Source organism: Neodiprion virginianus, chromosome 7 (genome assembly GCF_021901495.1).
Source record: "Neodiprion virginianus isolate iyNeoVirg1 chromosome 7, iyNeoVirg1.1, whole genome shotgun sequence".
Taxonomy (NCBI): Eukaryota; Metazoa; Arthropoda; class Insecta; order Hymenoptera; family Diprionidae; genus Neodiprion; species Neodiprion virginianus.
The window spans coordinates 4652886-4675646 of record NC_060883.1 but is presented as its reverse complement, the minus strand read 5'-3'; the positions used below and the strand labels follow the sequence as shown (position 1 = coordinate 4675646).

Genomic DNA, 22761 nt, shown 5'->3' with positions numbered 1-22761 from the left:
GCTTTCGCATTCTGTAGGCGATACTATTGAATTGATGAAACGCGATGCGAAAGCTATATAGAGCGAAAAAAATCGCACCGCATCGTTTTCCCCTATTTCGTTCGCTTCATGAAGCGATAACAGGGTAGCGATTCGATTTTAGTGGATCGAATATACATGCCTAGTGAAGAAAGGTATATATATATATATATATATATATATATATATATATATATATATATGTGTATGTATATCTATGTATGTATTCAGTCTATGGCTTTCACTATGCCAAATTGTATCCAGGGTGTTTTTCACTCCGTGGAGTTTCGTTCTGAAAATACGCAAAAGAAATGAGAAAAGAAAAAAAAAAAGGAAAAAAGAAGACCGAACGAGTGTCTAGAAATTATAAACTATCACGAAAAGAAATTTTTGCACTTTTCGCATGTTACTGAATTTCTCTTTGTAGATATTGATGAATTGTGTTTTTTTTTTTTTGGAAAAAATTTTGTACTTCAGTCTTTACCGCCTCGCAAAAGTGACAAGGAAATTTTGAATACTCGAGGTGTTTGGTTTGATTGTTTTGACGTGATTAAAGATCATGAAATTTTTTAACGTGCTATATAATTGAATTTTAATTCACGCCAATTCCCGAATAATTGTTCGGTTTATTTTATCGTGGTAAAATCCATGGTGAATCTGGTACGGAAATCTATAAATTTATCGTAAGAAACTTGAAAAAAAAAAACAAATTGACGGTAATATTTGTTTGAAAATCGAAATTTTTGCGTTTATTCGCGATTTGATCTGTCATCGATAAATCTGATGTAAATTTTTGCTCATATTTTCATCGAGATTCTGGGGAAAAAAAAAAACAAACAAATAACTGCAACTCCCATAAAAAGACTTTTGAATTAATAAAATACGATTATCAATTACAGATTAATTTTGTTTGTTTTTTTTACCTTCGTTATTTCAATCGTAAAATAAAATCCTGCAAAAAAGTATTTTTCGAATGAACAATTTTGTAGAAGAGTCGGAAAATTTGACGGTCGATAATTTGTTGAAATGCAAAATGTGTTCATCTTCACCTTCGTTTTACAGAAAATGGATTTGGGAACGCGACTATGCCGCCTTACATGTTGCCGGCTTACATCAGGACGACCTCCATGATAGTTTGCATCCTTGTCATGGTGCTGGGAGTCGTCGGTAATCTGATGGTGAGTTTTCATGGGTTTTATTATATTTATATTACAGGAGTAGCGCAATGGCAAAATTAAATTTTGCGTCGCAGAAACAACGTTAACCGAACACAACTGCACTGAGAGAAATTTTTATTTCCTGTTACCGGTCAGTCCTTGACTATTTTCATTTTTTACCAAAATCAAAAAATATACTTCTAGGTAGAAAATGAAAATTAGGTTTCTAGCCGTTACCGGAAACTCTGGTATCCGTTACTCAGCCGCAAGAATTGTAAATATTATTCGAAGTTGACTGAAATTGTATGAAAAAAAAATTGTCAGATGAAATAAAAAATCAGAATTTACACGTGGTGGGAATAATCGCGTAAAATCAGATCTCATAAAATATTCAAAGCTCAATAATGACACCTGAATAAAATGCGATTAAACAACCCGTCGACTTGAATTCAGGATTCAACTGTAAAAATTTGATTTTGCTTCGGCTCGGTGGATTCTTTATATCTCCAAAAAAAAATAAATAAAAATTTCCCACGTCTCTAATCATCGTGAACGAGAATTTCAGAGGCAAGCAGGCATCGCCTTTTCATCAATTCAATTCGCGATCTTTCTCTTCCCGAGTTTGGAAAGTCAAGCTAATGAACCCGGGAAAAAGTATACAGATTGTTGTATAAAGATATAATTTATATCGCAAATTCGTCTGATAAATTCTCTCAGTGTTTATAAATATAACAATTGTTATACCGTTTGTGACGAAACGTGTTTAACGTTATCATCATTTGATCTCCACGCTTTCTTACGAAAATATACTAAATACACAGGTTCATCTCGATTCGTTAGTTTATATTCTAAACAATTCCACCCTTATCCGATACAAAGAAAACAAATGCAACCTATTAAACAACCGTTCGTTATAAATAAAAAAAAAAAAAAACCGTAATATTTCGAAATGCAAAACGATTGATTTAAAGTTTTCGTCACGCTTTTATCTAATTTTCATTTTTTTTTCTCTCTTTTTTTCTACAAAGTTAATTTGCCCCGTCAATCTGAGTTTAAATTTATAAAAATTAAGCTAACTCGGTGAAAAACGAAAAAGCAACAATTTTACAAATCCTTTGATCTGTAATTGATTATTACTAATAATCTTCGATTTTCTGTTCTATCTTCACAAAGAATTTCTTTTTTTTTTTGGTCTCTTCAAATCCAATTCGATGAACACACAGTGTTGATAATTATCGTTTTGGTGATATTTCGATTTAAAGGGAAATTCGTATCATTTGGCAATCGAATTTCCTAAATCTGGATGCGGGAATAAAATTTGTTTCACCGCAAAATGATAATTTTTGAGCTTTGAATCTATAGCGATTTGTCGGATATTTTTCTTACGTTTGATTTGAAATTTATCACACTGAAAACACGGGGATAAAAGCCAACCGTTTATAGCTTGATAATTAAGTAAACTGCCAAAGTCGAATGGTGGGGTGATAAACTTCCTGAACTAAAGCTCGAGCTTCGAATAAGCTAAAGCTCAAGCCACGCCTCGTTATAACGCGCTATAAATTATATTACAATATGCCGCGCCGAACAATGCTCCGAGAATTTCTCAGGCTCGACAACTTATTTCACCGCAAGTGTAAAATACTTTCGCAAGCTTTGACGGGGACGCGATTTTGAACCATTAATTCGACTCTCAAAAATATGCAATGAGGAAAGTTTCATTTGTTAGCAACAGTGATCGTAATGAAAACTAATTTTCATTTTCTACCTGGAACTATATTTTTCGATTCTGATTAAACGGAAACGTTTTTAAAGACATCGGAAAAAGGATACAAAAAATTTGTTCATACAAAGCTTGCAAAGCTGCGAATAAATTCGATCAAACTCAATTGAATTTTCGTCGCACGGGGTGAATTTTTTTTTTTTTTAACCCACGGAAATTTCATCGAGAATCGGGTAAAAAAAAAAAACATACAATCAACTGTAATTTGATAGAAAAATTATGTCGACAAGAAAAAACTGTGTTGAAAAATATTTAACACAAGGAACAATTTTTAATACGAAAGTTTAAAAGCGGTGAATAAATTCAATCACGTTGAGTTTAATTAATTGTCTTTGCAAATCGGTGAATTTTCGGTTTTTGATCGATTGTATTTTTTCAATTTACGAACCATGCAATATAATGTCACTTTTCTGTTTTATTTATTTATTTATTTTTTTTTCACGTCCGTAATCTTTTCAGCGTTTTTCACTCTCGTCACATCACAAACGCGTAATGACACTTTTGTTTTTATCATTATGCAAAGAGATTTATCGCAATATTACTGAGTTAGATGAAGTTTTTTGTTTTTTTTTTTTTTACCTAATCGTATCTCGGTACGATCGACTCGAAAATTTATAGCCAACTTAATGAAGACTCGGAATCATATAAAAATTGTTTTCTCTCCATCGGTGTTGATGTACAGTAAATTTTTCGTAGAATATACTTTTTACAACGAATTACTGATCCTGATAATTTTTTGACGATCGTTGTTGTGGTAATTTTTTTTTTTTTTTCTTCTTCAGAATCTTCATTCATTTGTGTACAAAGTTTCTGAGAACGTTCGAATTTCATCCAAATATTTAATAAATATTGAAGCAATTTCAAAGATTTTCACCAAAGCTTGAGAAGAGCGTTGAAAAAATTAAATTTTGTACGATTTTGGAAATATTTTTTTCTAAATCCGTGTTCAGGTGTCTAAACAATTCACTAAATTCTTACGATATTCAAAACTAAATAATTAATAAACAAAGAACAGATTAAAAAATATACTCAATCGAAACTAATCGAGCAAAAAAAAAAAAAAAATTTGTTAAGTTTTAGTCTGCGCAAATAATTTTCTACTTCAAATTCAATCGCAGAAACAATATTTTATTATTTCATTACGTATAACGAGAATCGACAAAATTATCATAATCATTTTCTCACCTTGAATATGTAAGGTAAAAAAGTCAACGTTTTCTGTCAGTCGTCAAAGTAATTTTCTACTCTCTCCATTTGCTTTCAAATTGAATTATTTTCGAAAAATGAGCACGTATTGAGACGTGATATTTTCCCTGATTGTTACCTTGAGTATGGAAGACACGATCAGGTACTACAATCAATACTTGACGGATGACATCAATTTTCGCAAGTCTCTCCCGACCCAAGCGTTTCTTTTCTTTACCCACTTATATATATATATACATGTATAAAAAATATATATATATATATTAAACTGGTTCCAAAAAATCTACTTTTTTTTTTTTATTCAAAATCCCCTCTCAAATACTTTTGGAGGGGTGAAAAAAGACGCCTGTCAAAAGCGGAGCTCTTAATATTAATATTTAGAAGTCGCTCATCGCGGATTTCTATTTTCCATTTAAATAGCATAGGAAATTTGTTTGTTTGTTTTTTTCTTAGAATTTTGTACCTCACGAACCAATAAACAAATCCAAATGACTCGTACATATTTTTATGGGAAATTGAACAGTCTACAAAAAGTGTCTCTTATCATTTTTTGATAAATCGACTTCTTCCAAAGTTATTCAAGCTCAATGTTCAATTTATAGTAAAGTCAACTATTTTTTTTCTCAGCCAATGGCAAAATGTTAAAACTTGTTACTAAATATTACGAAATTTTTCTTAAAAATTCTATAGTTTGTGATTTTCTACGAGGAAGTAAGTCAGTCGACAATTTTATAATTTTCAAAGCTCTACTTTTCAATGACAAATAACCTTGCTGAAATCAATTCTACCTTTAACGATAAATTCCTTTTCGAACATTCTAGTTTAAAATTTTCCATTCCATGTCTAGAAAAAACAAAATAATTTTCAATTGCATTAAAATTGGTTACATACGTACACACACACACACACACACACACACACACACACACACACGTTTATGTCATGTACGTGTGCGTTCGCGTGTAAGGTTGAGGCAATTTTTCTGAAAACGGTGAGAATCCGCAGATACGGCAAAATTCTTTCGACGACTTTCATCCGGCGGTTGTTCGAGGGTCTCTCCTCCTTCTTCTTGCCTTCTTTGCGCCTCGCTCCGCGCCGTTTTAGAACCTCGGTAATATATTTCGTCCACAAATCAGAGCCCCGTGACAGTGCAGCTCGCCGGATTACACGACCTCACCTAGAATCTACGGTTAAAGGCGACACCCGGCTTTACAGGAATAATTCAAAAGCTGTACGCGGGCACGCTTCGAAAAGGCTCGGCCGAATAGCAATAATAATAACAAAAATAATAACAACAACAACAACAATAATAATAATAATAATTAGCCGTAAGCCTCTCGTGCCTTGAATTTCATTACGGGACTTATCCTGCTTTTTTTTTTTTTTTTTATTTGGTGTTTGGTTTTTTGGCGTTTGAATAGTTTGTGAAAAAATAATTGAGTCGTACGCTGAGAAAAATTTCTCTCCGGACAGAGAGATAGAATTAGAAATATATACGCGAAGATGATTTCGAAACAATTATATTTGTCTTAAATATTATTTGTTTGCGGAATTTCGAACGCCCCGGCATGTTGTTTCCTAAAGGATTGTTCACGTTTGCGTTTTCAGGTTCCGCTCGTCGTCTTCCGGGGCAAAGACATGAGGAACAGCACGAACATCTTCCTGGTCAACCTGAGCGTCGCTGATCTCTGCGTGCTTCTCGTCTGCGCTCCGACTGTCTTAGTCGAAGTCAACTCCAGGCCGGAAATTTGGGCACTGGGTGAACACATGTGTGAGTCCTGAGTCATACATTATTTACTATCCTACTTCACTAGGTTTGACATCCGTTTTATCGAATAGAATTTCGAAATTTGTCAAAAACCTGAGCGTATGTTTTTTTTTTTTTTTTTTTTTAGAGTCAAAAATTCGAATCGCGGAATACCGAAAACTGATGTGATTTTTCCGTCGCCGTGAATTTATTTGTCGTCAGTCTTTGGTTTCTCTTTTTTCTTTTTTTGGGGGGGAGTTTAACCTGAAACTTGAATGCTTGAATTTCAAATTTGAACAAAACATATCGATTCGATATACTGCGAATCAATTTTGCGGTTGGAGCCTGTTGCCAACAGTTTTGCGAATTTTCATTTTTACCCCCAGGCTGGTAATGACAGGAAGATTATTTCCCGCGGAAATATCATGGATTGAAAAATTCGATCGCACGTGCCAGTTGAATTAATTAACCGATGCACTGCAAGAATATTTCGGGTATGAAATAGAAAATATGATCAAAGTTTCACTTTTTTGGTAAAAGAATTTTAACGGTCGTAATTTTTGTAGTTTATTAATTCTTTTATATTTGGGTTTTGTGAAAATATCAACGAATTTTTCACGTGATTTGTCACGTTAGATAAAGAAATTTAAAAATCGCCGACTGTTTGACGATATTTATAGGAAATGATGCAACTGCAAATATTCAGATCTTGTTCGAAATATAGCGAAACGAATGTAACGAAAAAAAAAAAAAAATATAGTTATCAGAAAGATATTTAAAGGCGAGAATATCGAGATGTCGAATTCGGCAGAACGGTTTTGATCAACGCGCGAGGTAAAATGAAATCGAATCGAATGGAAAACCGTAAACGCAACGATGAAAAAACGAGATGAAAATATAAAAACAAAAAGCTCGAAGCCACTTTATGTTTGACCGTAAAAATTTGCACGATTGTCGTGAAATTTCGTTGTTTTACGTACGAAAAATAATACAACATGCATGCGAATGTCAAACCATTTATTATCGGTTTTATCGACCATCACGATCGACGATTTATGCGTTTAATATTTCTACACTGAGAGAAATTTTTCGTTCCTGTTACCGCTCGGTTCTTAAATATTTTCATTTTTTACCACAATTGAATTTACCACAATATTCAAACAGCTTTTTAAACGATACCTGTTTTACTCTGAAGGCGTCTGTAAAAGAAGTCGATAATCGCGTTTTGATTGATAATTTTTCGGCGATACTGTCATCGTTTATAATTGCAAAAATTGTACAATTTCAACGCTGTTTTATAATATGGCGAGCACGTTCCTCCATTTGCAATGTACAAGGATCACGTCTCCGAACAGTTGCAGCAATGTTGCTGCAGCTGTGACAGCGATGCAAATTAGCTTTACATGATGCAACATTGCGGATGCATTTATGCAATTGGTCGCGTCGTAGCGTTGATATAAACTATTCTACCTGCAACGTTTCTCACCGCGATTGAATCGAGATTGCAGAATTAAGGATCTGCCAAACGTTACGAATTCCGATCAAATAGCTGTAAAATACAGGAATTAACGTACAGAGTGTCACGTTTTAAATAATATACTCAAATATATCGATAACTAAACTTAAAATCGAAAAATCATTGGAACAAAATCTGTCGGATATGAAAGGGGACATCGGACGAGTATCCCAGTTTTTTGGTCCGGGACTTCTGATGGGCCCAATGAGACCCAATTTTTGTTCTTTAAACGGAACCTGCTATTTCTTAATTCATGTTCTTGTTTTTCATTGAAAAGCAATTGAGTTTGATTCGTAGTCTTTTTTTGGTCTTGGTCTTCGAACAGACCCAAAACGTTACTCCAAGTTTTCGTCGATCCTTGCGAGGAATTGAAAAATTAGAACGAGTTTTACTATCAACGGAATTGTTCAACGTTGAAAAGTGTTTGCATTTTTTTTTTCTTTCATAAGCATTGCTAAGCGTTTAAGAACCTCTTCGTGGTGTACATCACGTAACGCTAATCCCGGCCGTTCTTAAGCGCTTAGCGATGCTTAAAAAAAAAAAAAAAAAACAATGCAAACAAGCGCCTGAACACTTTTCAATGTTGAACAATTTCGTTCATCGTAGAACTCGTTCTCGTTTTCAAATTCTTCGCAAAGATTAACGTGTCGCCACTCTTTTCGCGAGACAACTTCGAATAAAGTTTTGGGCCTGTTCGAAGACGAAAAACCAAAATATTGACCAGAAGTAAAACTTACTTAATATCCAATGAGAAATAAGAAAATGTAATAAAAAAAAGCAGCTTCTGTTTTGTAGAAAGAAAAAGTTGGGCCTTAACGGGCCCTTCGTATGCAACAACTTTTTTTCGAAAGATTTTTCAATTTAAAGTTTAGTTTTCGATACATTTGAGTATATTTTTTAAAACTAGACACTCTGTTGACGAAGGTTTGAAAGTGCAAGTGACGTTAATATACATAATTGAATTTAACATGAAAAAATATTTGGTAGATTGATATTTTCATTTATGTAGTAATAAATAAAAAGGTTTGTTTTTCTTACATATTTTCACTTTTGTTCCGCCTAAATTCAAAACAAATGTAAAAGATATAAGTAACCAGAAAGTGAAAAATCGAATTTTCACCATATTCCACATTCATCCAAAATATTTCATTCAACCCGAACAAACTTTTCAGAGATCCCAAGTAAAAAAATCGTGATAATATTTTTTTCCGAAACACACCCAATGCATAAATACATATCAACATCGGGTCGAATCAAGGTACAAACATACGTGTACGTATAAATGTTGGAAAATGGCTAGACGTTAACTCTGCTATTGGATATTTTCACCGGTCGAGAGAGTTTAGTGCTCGGATTTTATGAGCTGCGGACGACGTTAGATTTGCTTCTTATCAGAGTCGGATCGCAACTTTGTCCCCCTCGTATATATATATATATGCGACGTTTGACTGCAGTATCGCGGCATATCTTTGACATTAGGAAAGTCGTTTGGAATAAAGTTACAAAAAAAAAAAACCGGAGATTGGTAGAAGGCGAGGAAAAACGGACGTCGCGGAAAATTCATGTCGAATATCACATCCCTAGTTTTTTTTTTTTTTTTTCTTTTTTTATATCCAACCCTTGTACATTTCGAACCAATTCAGGGCAAAAGCTTCTCGACCCTCGTCCAGTTGCACAAATAATAATCACTGCGAGTGCACTCAAGTATAGTTAACTCTTATCGTTCACATCGCTGTTTTAAGATAGAGGGAAAACGTTCTTCTACTCAAACCGTCACGAAAATTGCAAAAGCTCAGATAAGAGTAATACCGAAGCGACCTTCAAACCGGAAGCTGTCGCTGTACGTATAAGCCTGCAACGGAAGTGCAGGACGATGAACACTCGCGTCGAAGAGGCGGTGAAGGAAATGAATCCAAAGTGCAGTTTACGGTAGGGAGAAAAGCGATGGAACGAGCGAACCAATTAGGTGTATATTCTGAAGGTGTTTTGTGCTGAAAGCTCTGCTTTTTCACGATGCGATCACGTGATGCGATCGCGTTACAATTTCGGTTTGATCCGTATCCCGGAAGTGCGATCATTTTGAAATCCGTTGAGGGTAGTTTTGAGTCGCTGAATTCGAATCACCTGGTCAACTTGTTTCATGTTTTCATCTATGAACTGAAACTGTGCTTTTTAACTTATTTAGAGCTTATTATTATTTAGTTCAGTTAAAATGGGTCTGAGTAAAAAATATTCGGGAAAAGGTCGCATTTTTGGGAATTCAGCTTTTTGACACTCAGGAAATCAAATCCGGAGTCATTTTTTGAGCCGCATAGCCGGAGTTTCAGGGAAACAGGAAAATCTGAGGTTTTGAACGTTTTCCCTCAGAAACTGGTACCGATAGATGAAAAATTACTTGACTATCGGGTAGAGCGGAAAATTCTGCATTTCATTGCGTCCTTGTATGTCGGAAACGGAGTGGGATTAACGACTTTGGAAAAACGAAATTATTTCACCAAAATTCCCTAGATTACGTCGATAAGTAGAATTTCTTTTTTTATTAATTTGTCAATCCGGCTCTGTTTCCGACATATGAGGACGTAATTAAATGCAGAATTTTCCGCTCTACACGATGATCGAGACATTTTTCATCTGTCGATGGCGGTTTTTGAGGTAAACGCAAAAAAAACGTCAAATTTTCATGCTTTCTCGAATTACGCCGGCTATGCAGCTCAAAAATGACTTCAGCTTTGAGATACCGAGGGTCGAAATTTCTCTTAAACAAAAATTCAGCCGTGTACCGAATATTTTTAATTCAAGACTACTTCGGCTGTTCGGTGGTTGAAATTTGAATTATCTACTAGTTTCACCGTATTCTTGATCTCGGAGATACTGAAACGTGTATAAAAAGAGATTGAACACGTCGGAGCTACGAGATGAAAACAACATTTTCGAATCTCGGAATTCAGGAAATTTCGACGTACCCTTGACGATGGGTTTAAAACGATCGTAAAGGACCCTCAACTAGTCACGAATTGATTTGTTATTAGGGTAAGGTCCGAGTCGAAGAGCAGCTGAGGTCCAACTAGAAGCAGGCGGGACAAACGATGATCGTTGGAAGGTTTACGATCTCGAGCTCTTCTAGCCTGGGGCGAATAGTAGTTTGGAGTAAAGTCCATTCGGATGATAGCTGAGCTCCGGATGTTTGAAAATGCGGGGTGTGATGTAGGCAGTTTTAACAACGGATATAACACGTCATCCTACTTACCAAATCGCTTGGAAAAAGCACGAAGGTAGAAACGTCCTTCTGTGCTCGTGTAACATTGGACGTGCGTGTCATGCGGAACGTTAAATCCACTCTTCAGGATGGGCGATTCGGACTGCAACAAGTTCATCGCAGCGTGTTGTCGAAAAAAAAATTAAACGTCTCTAAACGCGATGGAAATGTCGAATAAAACAAAAGTGCAACGCGCCGTCAGGATTATCCGTCTTCCGGTTCGACTGGCATCTCTGTAATAACGCCAGTAATTCTATATCTCAAGTAAACAAAATAATAATGTTAGTAACTATGCACGTTTAAAGAGGAAGTTACAGTTTGGACGGTTTAAAATCGGACCGATTTCTAAGAGTCATTTTTTATTTATTTATATTTTTTTTTAAGAAAATTAAAACATTGTAGCAATTTGAGTTTGAGGGCTTTGTTATTCACAGTTTAAGGAACATTTTAGAATTTTTGCACTGTAATTAATAACAAAATGGCGGCATGGCGCGTACAAGTAGCGAACGATCAGGTTTTCAATCCGGTAGCCCAGATTCCTTGGTCGATTTTTATCCGATCGACTTGAAACTTTTAGACACAATCTTGAAAACTTGTTCATCGATTCTAGCTTGTGGCTAGATTTTTGAATTTCACTTCCAACATTTTTTTTTTATACAAATTTTTCTAAAAATTTTTGCTCGATAAACGAAACTTTTTTTTTCACAATCGTACATGTTTGGACATTTTTTTCTTTTCTTTTTTTTTACCAATATTTGCGTTACTAGCTCGAACCCGAGAAGGTGTTTTCAACTCAAAACAAAGTCTTCCACTTATTAAAAGTTGGACAGTGATGTCAGTAATGCCCTCAAACTCAAATTGCCCCAGTGTTTTCAATTTCTTAAAAAAAAAAAAAACTCCTAAAAATCGCTGCTTCGAATATTAAGGTATGTCCGAGATTCGTTAAACCATTATCAACAAAGTATACGTTAATTGTGAAAAAACAACTCCTTGAAAATCGTTTTTAAATTGTTCAATAATGTCGATTTTTTAGCCTGAGGTTTCGTTACCTCAACATTACTAAATTCAATCCGACAAGCGAACCAATTCTCGAAAAGCTTCACTTCACTCGCAATAATTTCGATGCGGGGGTAAAAATGATTAATTGTACATTGAAAACGTGCCGTCAGCTTTTGTCGTGAGGAGAGAGGAGGGGGGGGGGACGTTGTACGTCATGTCGTACCATTTGTTGAAAGAAACTTTGCCGAACGAACGGTGATTTCACGTGAAATATTGAGAACGTGTCCGTCACCGTGTTTTTCGTTATTCATTAAAACCGCTCCGTTGAAAAGTTTGTTCGGCTATTCATGCCACGGTGTAACACCTGGTCTCTTCTCTCGTGAAGAAAGCGACGATCCAGACCTGCAAGCTCGATGTCTGCAAGCTGTTGAACCGCCTTTGAGTTTCATCGTCGGAACGACTGCTCGTCGGTATCTTTTTAGAATTTTTTCACATGTCCAGATACCTGAGATTGTGTCACTGACGAGACGGCATAAACGGAAATTCATGCAAGCGTGGTGAAATAAAGGGAACGTAAATTTGCGCTTTGTTTCAGATCCGAGTGAAAGAATACAGTCAGTTTTATTAGGTATCATTCTCTCGCAATGTGCGATATTCTGTTTTCCGCATGATTGCGAGTGGCGGAGAAATAAGGGAGCTAGGGGAAAAAAATTCGGGAGCTAGGGGAAAAATAATGGAGCTAGGGGAAAAAATAAGGGAGCTAGGGGAAAATTTTTAGAATATTTCAGACCAGCGTTTAAAATTGCGCAGATGACTCGTTTTCAGCAATAATACCAACAAACGAATGAAACGGTAATTGAAAACTGACAATGAGCTGTCCGTTTATGTATTTCGATATTTCAGAGTTGAGCTCAAAGCTTTAATGCTGAAATGTCGATAAAAGGCTCTTTGTTGAATTAATATCACGGACATAATGATGTTGGTACGATTAACGAGCATTTTCGTTGACAATTCAAGTACCAAGCCTGTTTTTTATTTTTTATTCTCTCTTTGGAAATGTTTTTTGGGTTTAAAAAAGTTTCCCTCAAATTCTTCAGGTCTTTACTTCGCGCTGCAATCGTAATATTCGATGTAGCGTTAAAATTTTCAGGTTTCCAAACTCTGCGTTGATTGTTAATAAAGTAAAACCGTTTATTGGTCTTTGGATTCGGGATTGATTGACTATAAGGAATCACGTATATATTCATCTCGTACTTCGGAATCGAAACGGAGCAGATATTCCGCTTGCGAAGTTGCAATTCAATTTCGGTCCGTACGGATATTGGATGGAGTTGCAGATGTCGTCACAAAAGTCATGCAGTAGCGGGATGGAATCTCTGCTCCGAGATTCTCGAACTTATTATTAAGCTGAAAATTTCTACAATCCCGGTGAACATGTGTGCCATGAAAACTTGTCAATTCAAATGTCGTCGCTAGCTTATTAAAACCGACTAAGAATACAAGTTCCGCCAGACAGCAGTGGGAAGTTAATCATACGAAGAGTGTAATGAAGCAACTGAAAACTAATCTTCTGGATAAAATCATTGTTGTTGTTGTTATTGAAATTCTGTTCCCGTCATCAGCAAAGTATGTAAAAAAAATCAGAGGCAGTCGTTGGTTCCAATTATTAGTGCGAACCAAACCTTTGCAAACTTTTTTTTTTTCAAACCATTCCGTCCGTAGACTTTTATGAGGTAATCAAACTCCGAAATGTTCGATAGTCAATTGGTTCTATAGTTAGAAACGACTGCGCTTACTCAGCATATGCTTGTCTTCAATTTTCTCCTCGCGCTTGATGGACGCAACTTGTTGTAAGGTTTGTGCAGTCAAACGTTGCATTAATCCCGACTCACAAGTGCCAGCTAATGCGTATTCGCATACCTTTGTACCCGTAGGACAATAGAATTCCGTATGAGCCATATGGTGTCTTGGCGATGTTCTCCATTCCGACGATCTGTCGAATTAACATTAACTTTGTTACCTTTCACATTTTCATGGAAATTAACAACATTTGGATAGTGTATGCGTCTACTTGTTCTACTCTCAGCATGTGGTAATCATTGGGTTATACACAAGTTCGTGGACTTGTTCCGATGATGGTCGAATCTCATTAGCTACTCGTTTGTACCGTCACATTCAGTTCATGGAGTTCTTCCGATGATCATATCTCATTATCAACTTGTTTTACCCTCACATTTACATGATGGAGTTCTTCTGATGTTCGAATCCCATCATCTGCTTGATGTACCATCACGGTTCAGGGAGTTCTTTTGTAGGACTGCCAATTACGAAGTGTCAGTGACAAGTATTCAGATGTTTCAAAGTACAAGTCATAGTCACGGGTTTTACATATTTCAATATCAATGAATTCCGATGTCGAGCGATTTTGAAGCTTCTTTTCGTCCATAACTAATTAATGTTGTTTGACAAACCGTGTAATCTTATAGGGTACAAATTACTCTCAACCTTTATCCAAGATCACGATAAGCATTACGAATGTCATCGTGACTATAAAAAATAGTCAGAGAGCTATCGCGTCTTGGGTTAGTCGAACAATGAATCAACATTGATGGACCGCACGATCGTGTGCATGCACCATATTTTATTCGCCAGTGATAGAGTAGAGGATGGATATTGGAGAGAACGAAGCATTCGGCACTTTCATTCCGTTTGACGTTGACTCGAATCAAAGCGTTTCGCGGTAATTCCTTCAGTGGCAACACTCGTCGTACAGGGCAGAATTATCGAGGCGAATCCTGGCCTAGATCCAAGTTGTAGGAAGTGAGCTTTTCCATTGCCCACATCCATAGCGGCGAATACTGACTCTGTGGAACTAATCCGCGCTATGATTTACAGTGTTATGCGTACCGAATATAACCTCGTAACGCTGGGAGAAATTTAGTAGCGTATTCAATTTTCCCTGGAGATTCAACTTGGGGATGTACTGGATATACAATCTTGACCAAAAGTGAGTCTCGTCGATACGATGTTGAATATTTTGGGATTAGATTAAAATCGGTAAAATATCAACCGCGATAAAGACGATAGGAAAATCAAATTTTAATAACAATAATGCCCAAAAGTTGTCAACAATTTGTCGAAACAAATTTTCTTGTCATGTAAAATTATCTCGATGATTTTTCTGTATGTACGTGCATTTTTCAACAACTTTTTCATCATCTTGAAATTTCCCTTTTCGAAAATTTGAAATTTTGAAAAATGGAGGAAAAATCGCGAATTTTGAATACGTTTTCGTAAAAACTTTGTACATTACAATTAAGAAGTTTCCGAGGCATTGAACAAACAGTTTCGCATGACACAAAAAAAACCTTGCCTAAAAATTTGTCGAACAATGTTTCGTATTAAATATATTGTGTAATTTCGTGTAAAATATATTGTTAACTTTTGGGCTTTATTAATATTCATATTTCATTATCTTATCGCCTTTACTGCGATTGACTTTTTACCGATTCTCATCCCATCACAAAGTATTCAATATCGTCGACGAGACTCACTTTTGATTGGGGATGTAAAGCCAGTACATCCTTAACTCGGGTAGGATATGTTTTACGAGATCGTAAATGACAAAGTTTTCTGTTGTCACTTGGAGTTCGAAATCTTATTTCAGTAGGTGATCATAAAATTACCTGTCTATTTAACGAATTTGTAGATCCTGAGGATCCAGAGAAAGAGAGAGAGAGAGGGGGGGGGGGTAGGTTTAAAATTTAATTTTTTATTTTTCATGCCACCCACGAATTGTTCTGAATTACCGATCAATTTGCGACTTTTGTCGTGAAAAAATACCGAGTCTAATAACGAGGTGACATTTTTATTCATCCATACACTGACAGGCACGCCTCCGGTTCAATTTTGAGAAAAAAATTCACCGAACGTTTTCAACGATAATTCAACACCCTTGTGTTTAACATGGCTCGTAACTCTTCGGAAATTCATGACACGTCTGAGTTGCTGTGTTTTTTTTGTTTTTTTTTTTTATTATTATTATTTCGAGTTGCCTGGCATCCGCCGGTCCGTAAGAAGATGCGATTCGTCGGAGGGTAAAGGTCGCGAAACATTCCGTGAACCGACACGCCACGTGTGTATACGCGTGTATATCCATAGACATGAGAAATTGAGTGACATCAAATCCCAGGTGTAAAAGTTAATCCAGGTGATTCAGATTCGAGTGGAAAGAGTCCGGATTGCCCAAGCTGTAAAAAGTCTCGTTTTTTCATTTTTTCTTTTTTTAAGAATCAGAATAATCAGTTCCCATGCCGTTTGAATCATGTTTCGAACGGTCGTGGAGTACGACCGTGATCGGAAATGGAAATGGAATCAAGACTGACGGTATCTTGTCACTTTCATCGTCGTGTTAATGACTTTCGATATTCCGTGTGAAATTTTGTGTTGATGCAATTTTTGGGATAACTCTGCTTGGAAGCTCCACGGAAATGTGCACTGAGAAAAATTTCATTCGTTACAGTAACTAGAAAAATTGAGTAAAACGGGTATCGTTAAAAACAAACTGTTTGAATATTGTTGGAATTACGAAAAACTAGGTACGCGTAAACATTTTTCGCTATCGTCGATCCTTTTTTGGTTATTGCAACGCAAAATCAGTTTCTGAGGCTTACTCTACTTTTTTAGTTGAACAAGGCTTTAACGTCAATTTATTCTCGCGCGAGCGTTAAATTTTCGCAACGGTTGCGAGAAAATCTAGCAACAGCGATTGTAATGAGAAAGAACAGTAACGGATACCAGAGTTTCCGGTAACGGCTAGAAAACTAATTTTCATTTTCTACATGGAACTATATTTTTCGATTGCGGTAAAAAATGAAAATATTTAAATACTGACCGGTAACCGGAAATAAAAATTTCTCTCAGTGTGATCGATTGGATTAAAAAGCTTGGGCTAACTATGACAATAAGTCGAAAGTATAACAGCTGCAGCTGTCGAGAATTGAAACTTTATTCTTCAACCACTAAACGTGAAACAGCTGCACCCTACAAGCTTTCGCCTTCGATCAAACTCCGAGCTTGCAGACGTCTAGATGAGATGAAAATACGTGACACCTACGTGGTTATTTTTTTTTTTTTTTTTTTTTATACGTCAAAACTGATATTGGCTCTGGTATAACCTACCTTTCCTCTACTTCACCTCATCGTCTGTTTGATATCTTCTTGAAGAATTTCTACGTTTCGATTTCAGAAGCTTACATAACGACAAAATGTTGACTGGAATATTTTCCTTTTATTTTTTTGCTGGTCTATGAGATGAGAAAATACGAAAACGATTGTCCGAAGAATTTTGAAGAGAGCGCAGTCTTGATCCCTCAATTTTTTTTTTTGTCATGTTTGATATTCTGCAATTCATTTCCGATCTCCGGTTGGCTCAGACCTCGTCAACTTTGAATCGCTTTAACCAAATTTCACGTCATTCGAACCTTGAGGATTTAAAGAGAGATTCCTCAGCCTGTCAAAATTGTACATTGATTAAACCGTGGGTCTAAACTTTAAGGCACAGAGACTTTAGATGGCAAGACGGGCTTTTTGGCTTTCTTCGTGTCACGAACACGCTTCTGAACTTGTCGTGATCTCGCATAATTAGAAAAACCTTTCGTTGCACAGACGTTAGAGGTTTATAGCTGGCTAGAAGAGAGTGAGAGTGTGTCTCTTTCATGACAATGCATTCTGTGCTAAATTTCGCCACGTAATTCAACCAGACGTTTGCCACTTTACTATCTTCGGTTTTTTACCTTTTTTTTTTTTTTCTCTTATAAATAAACGCACGGTAATGGCCTATAAAATAAACATTGTCTCGACAAATCCGCACATCAATCCCCCCCCCCCCCCCCCCTCGTTGTATCAAACCACGCGATTTAATCGCCATCAAGTTAACAGTTTGTCTCTACTTTTTTTGTTCAGGTAGTGAGAATTTTTTTTCACAGCCGTCACATCGCAGAAGTTTAGCATGAAATCGATGGTTATGAAGATTTGATGATATCTCATGAAATCTTGTGATGTTGGTTGAAATCTGGTAAAAATATTCCAAAATTTTATCAAGCTTTATGAAATCGTACAAGTGTCGGTGAATTTTATCACGTACTGTGAAATCTTTGAAATATTTTTTGCATTGAATTCAGTGAAGTGTTTGAAATTTTATCAGATTCTGTAGGAAGTTCTCTGAAATTCTGGAAAGTCTCGTGAAATTTCTTAAAGTATCATAGTTTCAAATTAACGATTGTTCAAAGTCGAATAATTCTTTGTTCCATTGATTAATTTTGCAACGAATCAATCTCCTCAAATTCAATGCTCGTGCAATGTTTCAACACCAACTAAAACTGCAATTGCATTGTTTGTAATACCGAATAATTTTCCAACTGATTTTTTTTTTCTTTTGTCCATGTTGGGAGGTTTAATTATATTTAATTTAATTAATTATGAAAAATTTGAATTTCTCTGGTAATATTTTGATGATATTCTGAATGAAAAAACCAGATTTTGGACTAGCAAAAATACGCGAAGTATTTTATTGTTGTTGCGGCTAAACGAATAGGTTGAATTCCGAAGAAAAATCACTCATTTAACCATTTGTCGAACAGGAGAGCGGGTATGCAAATTAATACCGAGTGAGCTTAACGCAAATGCCTTATCAATTGCAGGCTGAATTAGCATACGACCAGCGGTGTATGACGTAGCGGAAAATACAAAACCCGCTTGGCACGTTATTATCTATTTGGGTTAACCCGACTTCTGTATAGAGTTGCCATTTTAATCGGGATACATGGGAGTTGTGCAAAAAATATCTGATAAATAAATAGTGTATATAATCATGTACGCGAAAAGAAATAATACTGAGCGGATATTCATTTTTCATCAGAGGGTTGATTTTTTGGAAACAAATTTTTCCTTCTCCACAGAAACTGCTTGCTTGATGTGGAATAGGAAAATTTTATTCGGAAAAGACGAAGCTCTTTTATTACTGTAGAAAAGCAATTTATTTATTTATTTATTTTTGTTTTTTTATTGGTGTTTTAAATCGTTAAATAAATTGGTAAAAAAAAATTCATTACACGGTTGATTTTGAACGTGCGGATCATTTTGCGAGTTGGAAAACCCCTGATGGAAGGGGTTTGCAATTTTTTTATCGAAATTTTTCGTGCATGATAAATTCGCTCGCCGCTATTGAACGTTGTTTTCCCTTTTTCTTTTTTATTTCTATTTTTCAACGCGATATCGTTACGAGGCAACGAGTTATTGGCATGCATTGCAAGCTCGTCAGTTGCGCTAGAAATGTACAATAATCTATCTTTACACGCTACAATGCGCGTAGATATTATAAATGCAATTCTAGTCCGTGCTAAACTCGCTTTGCTTATATTATTCAGAAAAATGAGGCAATTTTTTCAATGATTATTGCAAATTCAAAGTGTCGCGATAACGTGACCAGACGCGTTCAAATTATTATTATAAATTTTGTCATTTGGCACAGTCTTAACTGTATACGAGTAAAGAAATTATTAAAGTGTGTTTCCAAACTACTTTGAACAAGTTTCGACTTGGTCGATTTTTCAAAATTCGGTCATTTGACTCAATCTTAAATGTACACAAATTAAAAAACTACTAAAGTCTGTTTCAAACTACTTCGAATAAGTTCTGATTTGATAAATTTTTCACACTCTTGTCATTTGACACGATATTAACTGTATGCAAGTAAAGAAACTATTAAAGTGTGTTTCAAACTACTTTGAACAAGTTCTGATTTGATCAATTTTTTATACTTTTGTCATTTGACACAATCTTAACTGTATACAAATAAAGAAACTAGTTGAGTGTGTTTCAAACTACTTGGAACAATTTCTTACTTAGTAGATTTTCACCCTGAACTGAGTACTGGATTCAAATAAGAATCGCAGGGGTTCGGCTCGTCGATACCAGCCTTCCTTAAGTAACGTTGTCAAAGTGGATGAGCTTTCTTGATTAGCAAAGCGGGCGAATACCTGGATTCTCTCGAGAGAAAATAAAGAAGCACAAATTAAATCAATTCGCCTTCGCTCTCATTTAGGCAAAATTTTTTTTCTCCGATGCATATTCTTGAACCTCCGGCTTTTTTTCATTTCTCGTATGTTTCCAACGTTCTCAAGTCCATATATCAGATTTCGGTTTGGTTAAATACACAATATAGTATTTTACGGAGAAAAATGAAGAATTTTACGAATGGATATTGGATAATTGGAATAGGAAATATATCATAGAAATAGATATATTATATATCTTAGGAAAAAAGTGTTATGATATTTTTTTGATTTCACAGATTTTTGACAGAACTGTGAGTAGATTTGTCATTGGGTGAACCATTTTGAAATTATTTATAGGTGTAATGAATCCGAGAAACTTTGACTTCGTATTTCAGCGAGTATTGAAGGAATTTGCGATGCGAACGAGACCTGAGGAGACTTGGGATTTCATATTATATGAAGCAACGTAAATCGAACCCAGATCCACTTGACCCACTTATAAGGAAATAGCCGCAGACTCTATGAGATACAGGAAAGTAAAGAAATTGGTCAATTTGGTTGACACCCATTTCTCTTCTGTTTAGTTCCGGAAACCTATAGAAAATCCCAAAAGGGACTAAAACCAAAATAGAACAGAGATCCTCGACCCCAAAGAAAATCAGCTCCCTAATCCCAAGGCTCGATATTATTATTTATTGAAGTCCGAGATGAATAAATCTGGTTTTCAAATTCAATGAATTCCGTCGAACAAGATTTTTACGTTCGCTGTATTATCATCGTTTTCTAATTGATTAGCGATGCGTAAAATTTGCACCAAAATCTTCTTCGGCAATTAGTTGCAATTCTTTCTACCCAAAACGGACTCTCGGTAAAATTCAAGCATGGTCAAAAAATGTTTTAGAAATTGTTTGGAAAGTTTCAAACTTTCGTACCTATATTTATATGAATAAAAATTTTTTTTTTCAAAACAGCGAATCCGAAAATTTATCGTCGCGAATATTTGGAAATGAGAGTTAAAATTTCAAGAGAAAAACGGCAAAATCTTGCAAAGTGCACAAATATCCGTGAACTAGGGATTCATTTTTTTGCAGCATTATTCCGGAGTCATAGTTTCTTTTCTTGGCAGTCAAATTGACGAATCTACGCTTCAAAACTGTCATTAGACCGTTCATATGGAATTTCTTGGGGTGAAATACTCGAAGATCCAATATGTGGGTGATGTTCCCTAACCCGCCGCAAATCTCTAGTCGCGAACGACTGTCGAGAAGAGAAAATGGGAGTAACTTTCAGGGCGAAACGCGACGCAAACCCGAAACTGTGATTCATAATTTCGTCCAATCTTGGATGTGAGATGGGATCACGTCTCGTTGAATTTTCTCTTTCTGTAACAGGAATAATATTCTCTATTGATTTTCCTCCCGAATGCGTGAATTTCGAGCCAACGTCGTCTTATCAAACGGATTTTCGTCCATCGCGTTGACCCGAATTAACTGGCGGCAACAATTCCGACAATGATTGCCGAAACTGCGGAGAATCTGGACAGCGTAAGATTGGATGGTAAATTTGTGAAATTATACCTTCTTGTCGTTGAAATTGATCGATGAAATAGTGTGACAAATTTCAAATATCCGAATGATCAAAGCTTTGTGCAGGCTTTTCTGCTCTACAAAGTTTGCAAGTTTCTTTGTTGATATCTTTGAATTTCGTCAAGCGTCGTATAAGCTGATAGGAAAAAATTGTGTACTTACCGAAAACTCGCGAAAAACGATTACGAATTGCGATACTTGAGGAATAATTGGTAGGCAAAAAAAATCAACGTTTAACGAGAAATCTGCATTACCGATTGTTGGCCAAGCTGATGTCGAAGTACCGACAGAGCAAGCGAATAGGATTTTACGATTCTTTTCGCGCTAGAGTAAACAAATCGTTTCAAATTTTTAGAATTGATTGTATTTACAATTCTGCTTACCTGCAAGTCTCTGAAAAGGCGGCAATAAATTGTTAAAGATGTTGTGAATGTTACAATATACTTGTAGCTCATTTTAACGCGGTTTGAGGTTATGGACACAACTGATATATGTCTGAATCCCACGTTGTCCGTATTTATACGTGAATATTCCGAACTCTTCTCAACGGCGAGAGAAGCGTAATTACAGGAGGATGTCGGTCAAGAGGATTTTGAAGTACCGACAGAGTAAGCGTATCGCATTTTACCTTTTTTTTTCTCTCCAGATCAAGGAAATCTTTACAAACTTTGAGAATTGACAGTATTTACAATTCGGTTTTTCAGATTTCGATAATAGTGAGAAAGAGTGACATTTCGCTCAGTCGGTAAATGTACTGACTATAGCATCCTCTTAAAACGAACTTACCACTATAAAGTTTATCCAAAAATTGGTCATCCTTTCGCTCTTTTGGGACCTTCTGTTTCGTTATAAAGTATATTTTAACCGCCATACATAAATTACGCGTGTACAGCGAATCCCTTGCTCAAGCTTTCTACCACCCCTTATCCGACTTGGTCGCGGTATTCTGATCCTCCTGAATTTCATATTTAGTGGAAGTTCGAAAGCGTTGAAGACGATGTAACCTTACGTGGATCTATCTGTTGAATAAAATCGCATCACCCCGCAGCGAACTATGAATTCGGTCTATAGCGATTTTTGCAAATTCAAACATGCAAAATGCTGCTGTTCATCGTCGAATTTTCTTCGAATATTGAAAAAAATACAACAATCTTACATGTAGACTAGTCACTTAGATTCTAATTATTCATTCATTTGTTAACAAAATATCAACGCTCAGAGCATATTGAAATATTGAAAAAATTAAAAAATTCATTCCACCTTTAGGGACGATCACTTGAAATTCTCATCAATTCTGACACAGAATTATCGATGATTTTTTTATTTTTTTTTTTTTTATTCAAAATTTTCCTCTCTTTCAAAGTCCGACTATTTCGACGGTTTCACGGAAGTTCAACTTTGACCCCATAAAACGAGACTCTTGTACGCGGAATAATACG

At 35.8% G+C, this 22761-nt stretch overlaps 1 protein-coding gene across 1 annotated transcript in view; it reads left to right on the top strand.

The window, feature by feature from the left end:
* Nucleotides 1-22761, top strand: part of LOC124309108 (growth hormone secretagogue receptor type 1-like) — a 62043-nt gene that overhangs the window by 297 nt on the left and 38985 nt on the right. The window contains exons 2-3 of the mRNA XM_046772380.1: nucleotides 1081-1196; nucleotides 5770-5932. Coding sequence (XP_046628336.1) covers nucleotides 1081-1196; nucleotides 5770-5932 — 279 coding nt within the window. The remainder of the gene's footprint in view (nucleotides 1-1080; nucleotides 1197-5769; nucleotides 5933-22761) is intronic.